General features: G+C 41.7%; 1 protein-coding gene across 1 annotated transcript; it reads right to left on the minus strand.

The window, feature by feature from the left end:
• Positions 1-7: 7 nt before the first annotated feature.
• Positions 8-6,278, minus strand: LOC119660432 (glycine N-methyltransferase-like). Its single transcript, XM_038068982.1, has 4 exons — positions 6,067-6,278; positions 5,788-5,915; positions 470-726; positions 8-323 (listed from the first exon to the last, which is right to left on the minus strand). Exons 1-4 carry the CDS (start codon positions 6,276-6,278, stop codon positions 54-56), a joined length of 867 nt encoding a protein of 288 aa, XP_037924910.1. The 3' UTR covers positions 8-53.
• Positions 6,279-16,163: the final 9,885 nt, after the last annotated feature.

Raw genomic sequence — 16,163 nt, forward strand, 5'->3', positions numbered from 1 at the left:
ATATAAAAAATAGTTTTCTTATTATATTTATTAATAAATTAAATATTTTTGTTTCATTTATTTTCCATGATGTGGACATAGTACGAAGGATTATCGTTACTTTCGTCCAAGGGTTTGAAGTCCCCGTATATGATGTGATTTTTGCCGTTATTTTCGAATACTTCATCTAGAAGGGCTGTGAAGACTTGCAGCAAATGTGGGTAGTAGGATAGTCGGAATTCATTGGTTTCTCCATTCAATTCTAATACGTAGTCCCGAGTAACCATTCGAGGTTTCCCACTAACATAGAGTACTGAGGATTTGATGTCTACCGTGTGTTTGGCCTGTTGAATGTAATTGAGAAACAGATATGAGTCACAAGGATATCTTTCATAGGAAAGAATTTGAATTGGAAAGTGGAATCAGCTTAAAAGTTGTTATAGTTTCTAAGGAAGCTTAGGAGGATATTTGCAGATTATTTGAAACTTACATTGTAGTACACATTCTTCATTGACATCTTTCCATTGGCCAGAATGTTGTCGTAATTTCTGTGATCGATCAGAAACAATCCTCCTGGCTTGGTGCATCTGCGGAAGTTACGAATTGCCAATTTGTGTTCTCGTTGGTCTCCAAAGGCATCAAGTAAATGGGGGAATGAGTTTCCTAGACAAACTACTGCATCAAAACCCTCATTTAAATATGGTTTGACGTCATCGTATAGAGTAAGCCAGTTTGCTTCTTCAATAACTGCAATTAATAAAAGTAACTATTTAATATAATAATTTCGTAATTGCTTATATAATTTAGTTAGTAGGCTAGCTTGGTTTGAAGTATCCAGAATTATAAGTCAATGGGTAAAAGGAAGACTTGTTTCCGTGAAGATAACATAACAAGCAAGGAATCTAAATATACTAGTTACCGTGATTTAGCAAGAAGGGTATACGTGATCTGGCACAGACAGCGACCGTGACCGTGTTAGTTTCAGTTTCTCTCGAAGGTTCTTAGAAAACAGGCGTATTCAAAATGAACGCTACCTACAAGAACGAGTTCGAGACGATATTTTTGGGTGTTCGTCGTAAAGGATAAGGATGCCTTTTGGTTAAATAGCTAAGTCTAATAGCAGATACGAACGGCGGAGCAACAAAGAAAAACGCGAGTCAACAAAGAAGGCCTAGACAGCCTGACCTATGCTCATTAAATCGAGGGAAGACACTATCGAGTATTTTGGATACGATAAACGAAAAGTTGCGGGGCCCTCGCTGAATTAGGTTCGGGGAGAATCGAAAAAGGAGTTAACGAACTGCAGGTGGTTTCTAGCCTATAACCTATGTACCAATGCCTGGATAGGCATAGGTACGAATAAGGGTAGCCTCAGCAAATGCTATAGGTGCTTGGATTATAGTTGCACGTCTACAACCTCCTCGGTCTGACAGGATGGCAGCATGCCGCAGATGCGAGCAGATAGGCTGCAGAGTGAAGATTTGTAACGAAAAGGAAAGTTGCACTCCCTGCAGGGATCCTGAAGCATCTGGTGGGAGCGTTGCACATACTGCAGAATGGAACTGGAAGAGACTATGACGTGGCTAGAAATCAACATCCACCAGAGTGCAACCGTGCTAGCACAGTCGGCTAAGGAGGTAAATGTTGATCTAATGCTAATCAGGGAATAGTACCGTCCTTGCGCGAACAGTACATTCTCAGCCATATAGCATCTGGACGTATCAGGTACTTTTGTCATCTTGGTTTGATTTTGTGTTCGGGGATGGCTTTTTCGCTATCCAGTGTTGAGGGATAATGTTTTTCAGTGTTTATTTAACATCAAATGAGACAATGCTGTTGACATTGATACAGGCTTGATGCTCTGCGTTGTTTTGGACACGGAGGGGCAGTTCCTGGTTGGGGGTGACTTTAATGACAGGCCACTTAAATGGAGCATGCTTAATCCAGACTCCAGAAGGAAATGGACCTTGTAAATGGAGAGACCAATTTCAACTCATAGTTTTAAACACCGGATCCGTGTCAACGTTACGGCGATCAGACTGCGAAGGAAAAATTCCCGGCGTTACTTTTGCTTCAGGGTGACTGGTGTTGTAGCAAGCCATCTATGTATTAGTTAACAGCTTTAACTGCCAGCTTACGGAAGGGGTGTTATAAGTTCCGCCAATTAGGGACGACGTTTAACGACGAGGCATGAAACCATACTGAGAGAGTAAAAATAAGTTTAAAGGGGACTTCCACAAATTGAAAAATAAAAGTCGAGTTCACTACAGGCAGGTATGGGGGGTGAGGACTCGGTTATAAATTGGTTACACGAAACATCGCGGCTGTGTGGAAACCTTGTTCACTTAATGCCGAATAGATGGAACGCATTGTAAGGAAACGATTTCCTATGCATCCCGTTTGAGTTGATGCCAACACATTGGAAGACGCTGAGGGTTGCTCACTTTTTACTGCGAAGGAACTGGAAGCCTCTTTACCGAAGAAAACCGAGTTATGACCTCTACCGTGGCAAAAACAGAAGAACCGGCAGTGGGCAGAAAAATACGGCCAAAGGACAAAAAGAGAATCCGTCCAGAAATAATTGCTATTTTCAAGAAAATCCTGCGCGAAAATAAAAGCAGGGTCGGAATCGACAGACAGACAAATAGGGTATGAGGTGAACGTAGAAAGGGATGTGATGTCAGGGCTGAATAAATCCAGCGAGAAATCAATGAATAGTTTTAGCGGTATAGTGAAAAAGGTGCGGTATAGTGCGAGGTGAGCAAGCAGAAGTGAAAGCTCGAAAACATGAGATTACACCAGGACTTAATTGCAAAGGTCGCTGGACGTATAAACTTAACCCCTGTGTTGAGAGATGGGTCGAGCAAAAAAACGAAAAATTGAATTACCACTTAATACAGTTCCTTGCGGTAGACGGTGGTTACAGGAAGTATTGAAATCGCTTCGGATTAAACGAGTCCCCCGATTACCCGAAATGTGCCGCTACATTCCAGGATCCGGAGCATGTTATGATCTATTGTCTGAGATTCATAGATGAAGGAGGTAGGTTTAATGGCGCCCTCAACCTAGTTACCTTACCCCATAATCTCGTGGAATAGATGTTGATTTAGGAAGAAAATTGGATGAGCGCAACAACAATCGCGTTACAAGAAAAGATGGAGGAACTGGATCGAGCCGAGAGAGGCGAAGCAAACGTGATTGATTAATGCTGGTATAGACCAGAGCCTTCATTGCGAAATAATACCTCACGGTGGTCCCGTGATATAAGAAGATACAAGAAGAGAACTGAGGGTGGTTTTAGTGGGTGGGAGGAAAGCTCAGTGGATTCAATAGTTGCCTAGAGGGGACATTTTTCCTTGTCGTTGGAAGGTGGTGAGGCTTGTGTTGATTAGCGAAGGCAATAGGATCCTATGCTGCCTCTGCATACCGATCAGTCTGCTTTTTTGACACAGTCGAGAAAGTGCTTGAAAGAATTATCAGGAGTAGAATCGCCGAAGCGATATCTGCTGCCAGTTACTTATCCCCAAACCAATTCGGTTTTAGAGCAGGGAGACTTACGGTGGATGCTAATATAAAGATGGTCGATGTGGGTCATTCAATTGAGAAGTACAGCCGTCAATTTCGAGGAGTAGTTCTCCTCGTAACGTTTAATGTCAAAAATTAGTTTAACTTTATAAGACGGGCAGATATGTTAAGCACATTAGTAAATTAATTCCACGTGCCGGTATACCTTGTGGATATTGAGGGATTTTCCGGGAGAATGAATAAAGCGCTTGGGGGCCAGAGGAGATTAGATCACATCGAGGTAGCACAAGTAGGGCCTGATCTATGGAATATTTCCTACTATAGTTTGCTAAGGCTCGACATGCCATAAGAGTCGCATCTCGTCGGTTACGCAGATAATTTTGCGGCACTTGTCACCGGTTTCGCTGTTGATCAAGTACGAAACAAACTTAACGTACGACTACTCATAGCTTCCGTTTTGTACTGGAAAAAAAAACTGAAAGAATTGTCTTGACTGAGAGAGACCTTGCCTTCCGTGTTGATCGTTAAGATGATTTTAGAATCGACGATTAAGTAGTGATGTTCAACTCGAAGATTAGTTTTTTCAAGAAAATCAGGAGAACAGCCGGCAAGATTGGAGTAGGGGTTTCATCTTAAGTCGGTTAAAGGTAGACGTTGGGAGTCCAACCTCAAGTAGGGGACGCTTTCCTATGAATGCAATGCGGTCCGTTCTGCTCAATGATGTGGAGGTATGTGCCAATGCCCTTGGTAAGGAGGTCTGTTGTAATTGCAGAGACGGAGAGCTTTGCGGGTGACTGGCCTGTTGTTATAGTGGGGTGATCTCCTTGCTCTCTTCGCTAAGGAATGCAAAATCATCTACAACCGCAAGAGAGAAGTCTCAAGGGAGGTGTTTGCTCGTGACGCGCAAATTTCCCTAATTCAACCACAGCCGAATTAAAGGCATTTTTGGTATTTAGTGTTGGAATACCAAGGATCATCGTTCCCCGGACCAGAGACTGTAGAAAATGCTCGCCCAAAACCACACTGTTGCTTTGATATAGATATAGTGATAGAAACTGAGTAAGAGACAACTTTCTTGGGAAAACGAGTAAGTAGGAAAATAAACTGTATGGCTCATTGGCTACTAAGGTATATGGTCAAACCGAAGATATGGTGAGATTGATTATTTCTCTATCTAGCTTCTAAGTCCATGTCCATGTCCAGGTTTTCAGTCTTTACTGCAAAGATTGAGAAACACCCAACATACCTTATTTAGTTAAGGGAGATGGGGTGGGTATCGTAAGCAATTTTATGCAAACATAGGTGAACTCTCTCCTTCTGTCAGAGAGATGTTGAGGAATGGTGAAGTATGGAGCTGTGTTGTGTATTACGTTCAGGTTCTTCTTCTAGCGCAGAATATTAGGTTCGATTAGTGGAGGGACCGTATCACAGAGGGATTTTTACATTAACAATTTCTACTGCTCCTTTCCTCTTCCGGTTATGAAAGAATTTTCTGACTTGAACGCTCTCTAAAGTATGCGAAACATTTCCAGGCTAGTTTTCTGATGACAGGGAAGTGTTTAGTTGGTATTTTGACGCATTTATCCAGCCTACCCAAAAAATATCAGTTTGGAATTTCAGTACCCTTGCAAGAATAAGATCTCTGATCCTAAGCTCGAATAGTTCAAGTCGGAACTCATCCCATCAGAAAGACCTGAACACTTTATCAACACTTTGATCTTCATTTGTGTTTTCCCGTGACGCCTTGAATATCAATGTTTCCACTTTAGTCCCCTATAAAATTGCTTCACCTTATTCCTTACTTGTTCTTCTTTCCCCAGCTACTGGAAAGACTTTAACAAAGTGTAAATGGAAGATTAGGAGGTTACTAATGTCATTCTATGACATCTAAGGATTCAGAGGGTATTAGACGAGATTACCATTTGTTTCTGTTTTTTGGAGTAATCCAGTTACATGTGCGATTAAAACAGCCCGATCCTAAAAAGGCCTCTTGTCAAGTTTTCACGATCGAGGCAAATGGTCAATCCGATCCTAGAGTAGTTAAGGCGGGGTTGGGTTTTCGAATGAACTACTCGAGGCGATAATAAGGGAAGAAAAGGAGAGTATTTGCTAGTCAGGAGTTATAGATAACGGAGAAGCAATAGAAGGGGCTAATGCTAGCACAGATAATGACGAAAATACACTTGAACTTCACATGGAATACACACTTACTTCGTGGCTGCTACCTTTCAACAAAAGTTGCGAAATTTGGGAACTTAGGATAGTATGTTAAAATCTACTTACTCCATTTGTCGAATGCTGGCTCCTTTCTGCGGTTCCACCGTTCCTTAATAGCATATTTCAACATTTTGTCAGAAGCGTCAACTGATACAACTTCGAAGCCTTCTTCTATCAACATAATGGAGTCGACACTGTTTAACAGAATTAAATAAAAAAAATATTCTGAGTTAGCAGCAATGTTTGAAAGTTTAAGGAAAACACAATATTTTCAAAACTGTCCAAAGGGATAGAAGATAAATCTCACTAATAATCACCATGAATATAAGAATCACTTCCACCTACCCCGTTCCGCATGCTACATCTAGAATCCTTTTGCATCCTTTCTTCTTCAGTAAATCCACCAAGAAATTTTTGTAATTGTCAGTCCTGGATTTCTTATCACCAATGAAAACCTCCCAGACCTTTGCAGCTTTCCCATCGGCATATTGGTCCCGGACTCCTTCAGCCGAAACACCCTCGGAACGTGCACGAAATACTGTATCTGCCTCTGGCATTCTGCTAATACTATGTAGATTGCTCTATTGCCTATTTCTTACTACCCTCTAGTCTTAGGAACGTAAGCGTTTATTCCCAGAACCCTTTTATAGTTTGTATAGTTACAGTTTGAGTGGCATTGATAATTCTTATCGGGAGATGGCTATGAACCCTAGAAAGTCCAAATACTTTTTTTGCTGGTTTTTCCGGAAACTACAGAAAAACTGCTAAATGTCTGGTGAGTTATTCCCAAGTGAACTGATACCGAACGATCAGGCCATTACTACGCAAATTGAGAACTTTGATCCGCCACGTTTTTAATTCAGTTCCGGCATTTATTTTGAAAATCTCACGAAATTTGCCAGGTCATTTATCATGAACAACGGGTGGGGCTCTGCAGGGCGTGTGGTGTTGTGGGTTGGGGAGGTCTTATCGGTGAAAATATTTTAATTAATCGAAACTAATGAATGAAATAAATGAGAAAAAATGTGCTTCTCAACCATTTGGGAGATTGTGTACGTGAATAGCGATGATGCCTTTCAGGCTACCGCTTCGGAGTTCAGAGATAAGGAAAGATTCCCATTTGGAGTAAAAATTTGGGGAAGGTTGAAGCAAGTGCACATGACGCGGACGACCACGTAGAAACTTTTCTGTTGGAAATTGCTGACTGTCTCAGGGTCTAATGCTCCTTACCCAGATTTTTCACCTTGTGCTTATCTATCCAATTTCTTTCTGAAAATTCACTCATGTGGCTCGTGTATTATATTGTTTTGATTTTCTTCCTACATATGTACACATTCCACATGGTGTTACTATTTGTACTTAATATGTGCTTATTTTGGGTGGATTCAAGCTTATATTGGGGGGACGTGGTCATTCAAATTCGTTGGCAACTGGGTTCTTGTTCATTGGATGAATAAAAATGTGGGGGGACTATGCAAGCTGAATATTTTGCATTCTTAGTGGGGCGATTTATAGCGTATTCGTGCAATACGTACATAGCATTGAACATAATGTAGTCCAAAATATTATGTGCTAGATTATGTTAATATTTAGCTGATTGGTGGACTTGAGATCACAATTTGCAGATGCTCAAAGTTTTGAAAGGATTAACCCCAGGATTTTTTTCTATTTAAACGACTTCCACCTAAGCTGATGCTGAGATTTTGCCTATCAATTTCAGCACCTTGGATGGTTTTACTGTTGCTTATAAGTTTACGTCTTTGGCAGTGTGTCCCTTATGAAAGAAGGTCGTTTGGCTGGCCGAGGAAGGTAAAGCTTCTTGGGAATGAGATGTTGTGATAAAATCTAGAGAAATCGGTTAGAAGATAGCAAAATCCTAAAGTAAAGGTGCTGACAAGCTTGTAACTTCACACTGAATGCAGCTCAGCGACGGTTTTTCACTGCATATAAAACTACACTTATGTCTAAAAACGTAAACATTCCAAATTCTTTCTCTTCCTGATGGCAGTAAGGCTGACAAAGTTGGTATTATATTTTTTTAGTACTATAGCCATGGGTTGGGTTTAAAAAATCTACGGTATTGGATTAGTAAAGGGAGCTAATATCTTCTATGTTGAGAGCTTCTCAAGACTGGCAGACTGTGTCCTGATATAAAATTTGTTAGAAGCAACAAATCTGAGACCATTCTGTGCCCAGTACAAAGTTGCGATAATCTTACAATTCCAGTTTCTTTTAGTACGAGGATATCAAACAGTTCTGTTGCGTTAATGACAAGAACGGTACTTTGCTTACCGACCGACGAATCGCGATGGATAGATGGCGAGCATATTTCGAACAGATGTCAACGGAATGGTTTGTTCATCCTCCACTTCCACAAGCATTGACGATATTTAGAATATTTCCACCTGTCAGTGCCACTGAAGTCGAGGAAGCAATAAAAAGAAATGAAGTCGGGAAAAGCTACAGAGCCTGACGACCTCGCATCTGTGCTTTGGAAAGCGAAGTGCTGGGACTCAGTGAATTATTCAATTCAGGAAGGTAGAATACCATTTGACTGGCAAGAAAGTACTTCAGTTCTAATATGAAAAAAGAAAGGTAATCCAGCAGAATGTTTAAATTACCGTCCGATCCGGTTGCTGTCCCATACCATGAAGAGTTTTGGACGTATTCTTGACAACCGTATTCGCGAAATCGTTCAAATAACCGTAAATCAAGCTGGGTTTGTCAAAAACTGCGGAACTACTGAGCATTTGACCGTGTGCTACACGAACTCATCTGGTATGCTCTACGACAACCTTTAGTGCCAGAAGAACTCATGCGCTGGGTTCAATTGTTCCACCATGATCCGAAAAGTAAAGTTCGAAGTGTGGCGGATGGATCAAAACCGCTTCGAGTCTCTGTCGGTGTTTATCAAGGAAGCGCACTCTTGCCACTCCTCTTTGTTCTTATTATAGACACTGTGACACGAGATATCCAATGTCCAACATCCTAAATACTGCTTTATGCAGATGAAGTTTTTCTGACGTCTAATAACAAATTGATTTCGAGGAACTTGTCCAAAAATGGAATGATTGCCTCGTGCAACACGGTCTCAGTTTGAATCTGAATTTTTCACGACCGTCATGTTTATGTAATTCGCGACAACTTTTGCACTTCTCAAGGTTGGTGTGAACATCAAAGTCGATGGTAAGCGACCAAAGGCCGGCCGGAACAACGGTGGTTTAATACGCTGGGTGGGAAATTTTGATGGAACAAAATTACGCAAGGCTAAAGAAAAAGAAGATTAGTAAGAGAAAAAGCGTCCGTCCGCGTACTCGTAAGATCATCAGTTTCAATTTTGTCGATTTTATCCAGGCCTTTATTTTATAAAGAAATAAAAAAGCTCAGCACCTATAACACTTGGAAGTATCCAAAAAATGCAAATTTGCTGGGTATCTTTCCGCAATGACTTCGGGCTTTTCTGGATTTCATATAATGTACCTATTTTGTTTAAGATATTTGTAAACAAAGAAGCCGAATGCTTCTTTGTCTATGAGGCTCAACAATGTGGTGGTAATGTGGCTATATTCAGTGTCTAACAAGTCAAAGCAGTCCACAGCTGTCAAGTAAATAGACACAACCTCCATGCTCAAGCTATTCAAGTCTACTTTGCTAAATCAGTTGTTCGTTTGGCTTATTGACCCGAAGCATATATATTCAGCTTTTTGATGAATTTTCCGAGTCGATTAGGGACCGCTACGTTGTAAGCTTTTATCCGAGCGTTTAACACCATGTTGTGTTGGGTTGTGGTCTGCAACGCGGTAAGTTGTCCGTGTCGGAGTTCCTCTACGTTCTTGTAGATCTTCTCGTTTACACTAGAGACTGTTGTCAATATTTTTTCCAGTAGGGTTTATAAGGTCAGGAAAATTCATCAATTTTGCGGGCAATATCCCTTTATTGCACATTACGTTCGACTTCAATGCTTTCCACAAATTTTTTTGGTAACATGACATTAACGACGGCAAACCCCTTTTTCCTGTGATCCATGATATCGTCTTGTGACCGTTCGTACTCTGCCATCGCTCCCAGGGTGAATGGCTCTAATTCAAGTCAGTAGGGTATCTTTCTCCATTAAGGGAATCAATCCAAAGTTTCCTTGCCGACTTGGCTCGAGTTTGTGAATGATGTAGGCACCCTCGTGTCAACAAAAAAAATGATCTGGTGTCAGTCTTCAAGTCATCGGGAATATCGGAGATGGGTACAAGCGGTCTTGAATTCAAGCAGGTTTCCACTTGGCATGATACTGTAGTGAATTTTTCGAATGTTGGTATTTTGGGCCCCGTTGAAAACGCATTCAAGGCTGCCAAAATGCTGCGTAGCAGTACGAATAAAACTCCGGGTTGCTCCATTATTTTTCAATATTGCTTGTTGCATCTCCTTGTCCATCAGATTATTTACTCCAACGAAACTTCTACCATGATCGCTGTATATCTCGGCCTATAAACTTCTACTCCCGGCGTCCCTCTTAAAGGCGGCTAAAAACGCTTCCGTTCTTAGGTCACTTACTAGCTCCAAATATACGCCTTTGATCACCATACAAATAAAGATACAGAAATATCCGTATGGAGTTGTTGCTTGTCAACTTTGACATTCGGGTCTTGAATGGGCCGGCAGAGTCCACGCTACAGTGCAAGAAAGGTGGACTTGGTGTGATCCGGATTGTGACCATCACACCGATATATTTCATCACGTATTATTCTTTGATCATATATAATCCAGGATCACATTCTCAAAAGATTCCGTTCTACTATAGCGGTTCCATGAAGGTTATTTTTATGTGGCTCTCGAATAATGCCAATAACGCTGAGAGAATTTCGTACCTTTTAAGTAGAAAGGCACACAGGGTTTTCACTGTTGAAAATTCCTTGGTGTCTTCCATTTGCTCTTTAACAATGTGAAGAGTTTCGTTGTTGAATTTTTGCATTGGCACATGATTAGATGATTGGATCCCAATCTCTTGTTGCGAAAGCCAGGTAGGCAGTTGCGGATTGTCGTATATATCGCCATCGATTATTGCATCCATATATTCGTTCTTAGGTTACCGCATGTTCCAAAGAAAGTCTTCCAATATAGTTAGATGCTGCCGCTAAATTTTAGATGAGATACCGTTTCCTCCGTAGCGCTTTGTTAGTACCCAAGTAGGTATTGCATTTGTTTAATTTCACCAAGTGTGTGATTCGAGTGAATAACCGCCTTGAATATTTCTAAGAGCTGTTCCATTCCTTGTTAAGTTCTGGGAATACCATGATCTGAATAGTAGGCAGCTTTAGCAGCTCCTGAGATATGTACATTTGCGAGCTATGTTCGCTGTTGTCCAATATACCAGCGAACTCGTTAACAAGTAAATTGATGCGACCTATTTCACTGCCTCAACTTGTTTAGGATACCCAGCATATTTTCTACTTAATATTTATGGGCAATGATGAAAATGTTATCAACACATTTTCTCCAAACTTTAGAAAGCTGAACTTTGGAATGTAAATCATTCTAAATCCTCTATCTTCCTCTAAAAGTCATGAAGTCCCTTGTCATGGATATCCCAGAAAGTTTCATGAGCATACCGATTTCCCGTATCTACGGCAAGGATGTGATATTCTTTCTAAGTGCGGTTCATTATGATACTTGAAAATAAAGTTTTACCGTCGAATAACACTAGCCGCTCATCCGGTGACATAAACTTCACATCCTAGGTTTACTGATGAGGTCCTAGTCTTAGAGTATTTTACAGGGGGTAGTAGTTTTCCACAACCTACCCAGCAGAAATTTGGTGATAGTTTGTGTGGACGACTTTGTAGTTGCTATAATTTCTCGAAATTCGTTACCAAGTTTCAGGATCTTAGATAGAAACTTTAGTCATGGCAGCGCGGATTCTTGATGACGTAGGGGTGTTCCTTCAACAATTTCTCTACCCTCTTAAATAAAACCGTTAAAAAGTGTTTCATCCTTAATTTAAAATATCTTCCCATCCGAGACTTTCCCTACATTGCCCCGTCATAATCTCTCACCACTACACTCTGTACTATCCGCTTTTAATGAGTATACACCAGTTTCATCCTTCGGTCCTTGTACAAACTTTCTTTGTTTTTGTGCTATCTTTCCTTGAGGGTTGGCTCGTTTTATGAGGAGAGAATATTAACGATATTATTTCGAGTTGATTCCTTCAATTCGCTGTTTTCAAATTGAATGTCTGCCTCAATATCGATAAGAATCGGTTCCTTCCTCTTGGAATGAAGCGTGATTCCCTAGGTGACTAACGACTTCTTTGGCAATAGAAGCTCAATTGAAAATTTTGAATCGCACTCTTTTAGAGTGTTTTGAAGAAGTTTGCCGCGACGTGAATGTGGTAAAGTACTCCGGTGGAATCGAGAACAGAAACAACTTGGCAAATCAATCAAACGACTTCTGAATAGCAATAAGAATGAGGCATGGTTGAACTGCAAGAATCCACAGTGTGAATATAAGACTTTTAAGAAGTTCGAAACCATACTCTTTCAGAACATTCTATGAGGAATTGGAAAGTGAAAGACAGACTTCAAAGCTGTGCAGTGTCCTGAGCGGGATAAGTCGGTCATGATGCACTCTTTTAGGAAACCGGATAGTTTTTTCTTTAGTAAACTCCTGAGCTGAATCAATACAGACTCTCTCGAAAGTATATTATTCGGTAGAAAAGCTGTAGAGGGAGAATTAGATGAAATAAAATTAGCAGCGGGGAAAACCGGAACAGCAACAGCTGCTGTTCTCTCCTTTGACTATCTTAAAGCCCATTGCCTGGATGGCATTTATTCAGCGATTCTAAACGAGGACATATCCCTCGACAAAAGATTAGGGTAGTCTTAATACTAGGGAAGAGAAAGAAAGAAAGAATTTCAGACAAATTGACTTAACATTATTCTCACTGGAATGTTTGAAGACTAGTTGAACATCACATTCGTGGGAAGGTGCCAAGTTCGCATTTACAAAATGAAAACCAACATGATTACTAGCGCGGAAAGCCTTGTGGGTTCACTATGCCCCGCTTGATTTCCAAGAGTATTTTCAGTCTTCTAGATTGGAGTGTATGCGATCTGAAAAGTAGCAGCCTAGAATTCTTTTATCAAAAACAGGGAACAAGTTTCCCATAAGAACAAGTAGCAGAGTTTAAATGTCGCTAGACACCCCGAACTCATCCAGTCGGAATTAGAAAAACAGACTGTGCTGATGTATTTCCCTTAACCCCATGCACATAAACACATACGGGAGTACAGTTCTGTCCTCGTGGTTGATAAAAATCAACTGAAGGTAATCCTTTGGCCAAGACCAAACCTTTAGGTTCGTTATAGTCTTGCGGACTACCTTTCAAATCTGATAGCAAAGGGTTTTTTACCTAAATCTGAGTGCTCCTTAGTGTGGTTTGAAAAAAACATTATTATTGTTGTTCTGTTTCAACGCCTCTCTGGATTAATGCTGGGAAGATGCCATCTACTCCGAGGTTGTCCAGCTTCTGCTCTTACTTAGCAATAGATCTACTTCCCTGATTGATCCAATCCTTTCCGGTAAGTTTTCTAACCAATGTCTCCTCCGAAGTGTCACTTGCACAGGTATGTTGCGAAATCTACAGTTGATATTGGAATTTCTTCGTTTGATTGTCTCCAGGGATCGGTCGTCTACCCCAGTCGTGAGGATTCTACCTTACCCTCCATCTTGCCTATGTAGACTCTCTTAATAGCGTATGGAGATTCTCATTCTGAGCGATTAGGAGGTCCATGAGGCTTTCCATCTCTATTGCTGCGGCTTTTGGAAGAAACACTGTTGCCATCTGTGTTCCTGGAATATCATCCCCAGCATATGTAAACAATTCTGCTCATTCTCAGCTTGACAATTAAGGAAATATTAGCCTAAGCCACTCTGCAGTGTCCTCGGTCGCGCAGTCTACCAGTATGTGAGCTGGTTCGAATCCAGGTGAACACAAGCCTCGCAGTCCATCCCTTGCACATTTGCCTAAAGACAAGCGCTTCAATAGTTTCCTGCTCGTCATGAGTGAGATTATTTTTGGGAATCGTTTTTCGAGGTATGACCAGTCGAATACCCTTGACCGCACTAGCATAGTTAATGGCGAGCATTCTGATTCCTGCCTTCAGCCGACACCTACCAGGGTTTTCTCCCCTGTTGGGTTCAGGTTTGGGCCTCCTTAAGGGCCTCTTCTGATTGCAGGCTTTCGTGCAGATAACGCAATTACCATTTAGCACCTGCGAACTGAGGCCTGTCTCCTTCCTAATGTATATTGACTTCAGACGTACTTTTGCTTGTCTTAGCTTTTTGAGCAGTGGCCTTCGTTGTTTGTTGCCCTCGCAGTGTACCACTGTTGACTTTGGATTCACTACTTGATGTTCCGACTTCTCCTTTTTTGGGTGTAATCACCTGCCTCTCAGTATTTCGGAGATGTGCCCCAACCTGGTTGGCGAGTTTATGTGCGGTATGAGGTCCCACTTATTTGGTTGTAGGTTTTTTTGTTTTAATACGTGTACTCATTTGATTCTTACGAGTATGCGGTTTAGGATGCCCACCGTGCCATAGCTCCTCGTAGTAAAGGTGACCAGGTACCAGTGAGGCTCGGTTCGAATACAGTCAGTTACTGCCGACTGCAAACTAGCCAATGGGCACGGTTCACATGACACCCCTCGATTAAGGGAGGCGTTTTTTGGCCAGTCTAGATCCGTAGCATGTTGTTAATAGCAAGGCCACCTTTTATAGGGTGTGGCTTTCACCATTCACTAACGGTCTTGGTATACGAAAGGTTTGGCCCCTGGAAAGCCACACATCACCTTAGAAGAGAGACAGCTCACTCTCAGAGACAGATAGGTTGGTCCTAGGGATCCATGTTCCTTTGGAAACTACAGTTGGAATCCTGCTTATTCGAGTGTATCATCATTCAAGAAAATGATCTTAATGTATAACAGTATAACAGTCCTGCATACATCAGGAGCGCCTGAGTCATGATAGAGGTTCTTTCAAACTTAGCTGATTAAACTCGAGCCAAAACCAACCTTTTCATCTAATCAAATAACCAAAGAGCACGTTGCACATTTTCAAGAGCAACACAATCATAGTTACGGGAGGGTGATCAGATCACGAAGCAATACTCGAGGGTATTCCTCACGAGGGAATTGAAGAGAGCTAACGAGAGTTGGATGGAGTCAAAATCAGAGGAGGAGCGAAGTATAAAGCCTGACAATTTTGCTGCTCGATTGATGACATCGTGGCAATGGGTGTCAAAGCGGAGCTTATTGTCGAAAGTGACTCTGAGGTCTTGAGTGGAATTTAAGCAGGATAAGGAATGGCCGTTAAAAGAGTAGGAGAAAAAAGTGGGTGAGGATTTTAGGGAGTAACAAATAGAGTGACGCTTTCTCACGTTTAGCGCTAAGCCATTAATCGAGCAAAAACGAGCCACAGTGTCCAGGTTAGATTGAAGGGAAGCACAGCCTATAGGCGATGATATAGCGGAAAACAGCTTAAGGTCGTCTGCATAGAGCAAACAGGGACAATTAAGGAGGGGAGGAAGATCGTCAATTAAAAATAAAAATAATAAGGGACCCAGAATTGATCTCTGTGGGACGCCAGAAGGGGGGGGGGAAGCAGCGGGAAGTACAGCCGTCAAAAGAGACGCGGCAGGATCGATTGGAAAGGTAAGAGGCAAGCCATAAAACAAGTGGTATGGAAACATTTAGAGGCGAGTTTGGATAGAAGTATCTTATGATTTACAGTGTCGAAGGCTTTAGCGAAGTCAGTGTAAATAGAATGCACTTCTTGCCGTGAATTTAGGCATAAAGACAACGCACAGGAAGGTTAGAGAGGACAAGGTCAAGAGTGCAATCTAAGTGGTTTTTAGGAAGGTTAAACCGGAGGGCTTCAGGGGTGTACATGAAAGTGGATAGAGGAAGGGAAGGGTGGGTGGAGTTATTAGGGATGAGGGGAATGCCAGGAGTAATGGGCCAGGAGAGCATAGGAAGATTAAAGTCACCACAGACGATGAAAGGGAGTGAGGGAAGCAAAACGATTAGGACCTCTGATAATCTGTTGAAGGGAAAATATACACACGATATGATAAAGGGACATACGTTTGGCGGAAAGACACGTATGGTGACAGAATCGTAGGAGGAGGAGGAGGAACAGATGATTTCGGCACGGAGAGGGGACTTCACAGCTATTAGGGCTCCTCCGCCAATTGTCTTGCCAAGCGCAGCCCAGTCTCTGTCACAACGAAAGACAGAGTAACTTTCGAGGAGCTCAAAATCTGAAATCCCGTCATCCAGTCAGGTTTCAGAAATGCAGGTGACATGATGTTGGACTCCTAAGGCAGACAGTTTGAAATCCGACAGCTTGGTCCTCAGACCCCTTACATTTTGGTAAAAGAGTGTATAGTTGTC

This window comes from Hermetia illucens, chromosome 6 (assembly GCF_905115235.1).
Source record: "Hermetia illucens chromosome 6, iHerIll2.2.curated.20191125, whole genome shotgun sequence".
Lineage (NCBI taxonomy): Eukaryota > Metazoa > Arthropoda > Insecta > Diptera > Stratiomyidae > Hermetia > Hermetia illucens.

What these genes read in the sequence shown, in the direction of transcription:
- LOC119660432 (XM_038068982.1), bottom strand. Translation starts at nt 6,278, where the DNA reads ATGCCAGAGGCAGATACAGTATTTCGTGCACGTTCCGAGGGTGTTTCG. An exon ending in GATGTAGCATGCGGAACGGG is followed by an intron (nt 5,916 to 6,066) that starts GTAGGTGGAAGT and finishes TCTGTTAAACAG; the next exon opens with TGTCGACTCCATTATGTTGA. An exon ending in GCCAGCATTCGACAAATGGA is followed by an intron (nt 727 to 5,787) that starts GTAAGTAGATTT and finishes TATTAATTGCAG; the next exon opens with TTATTGAAGAAGCAAACTGG.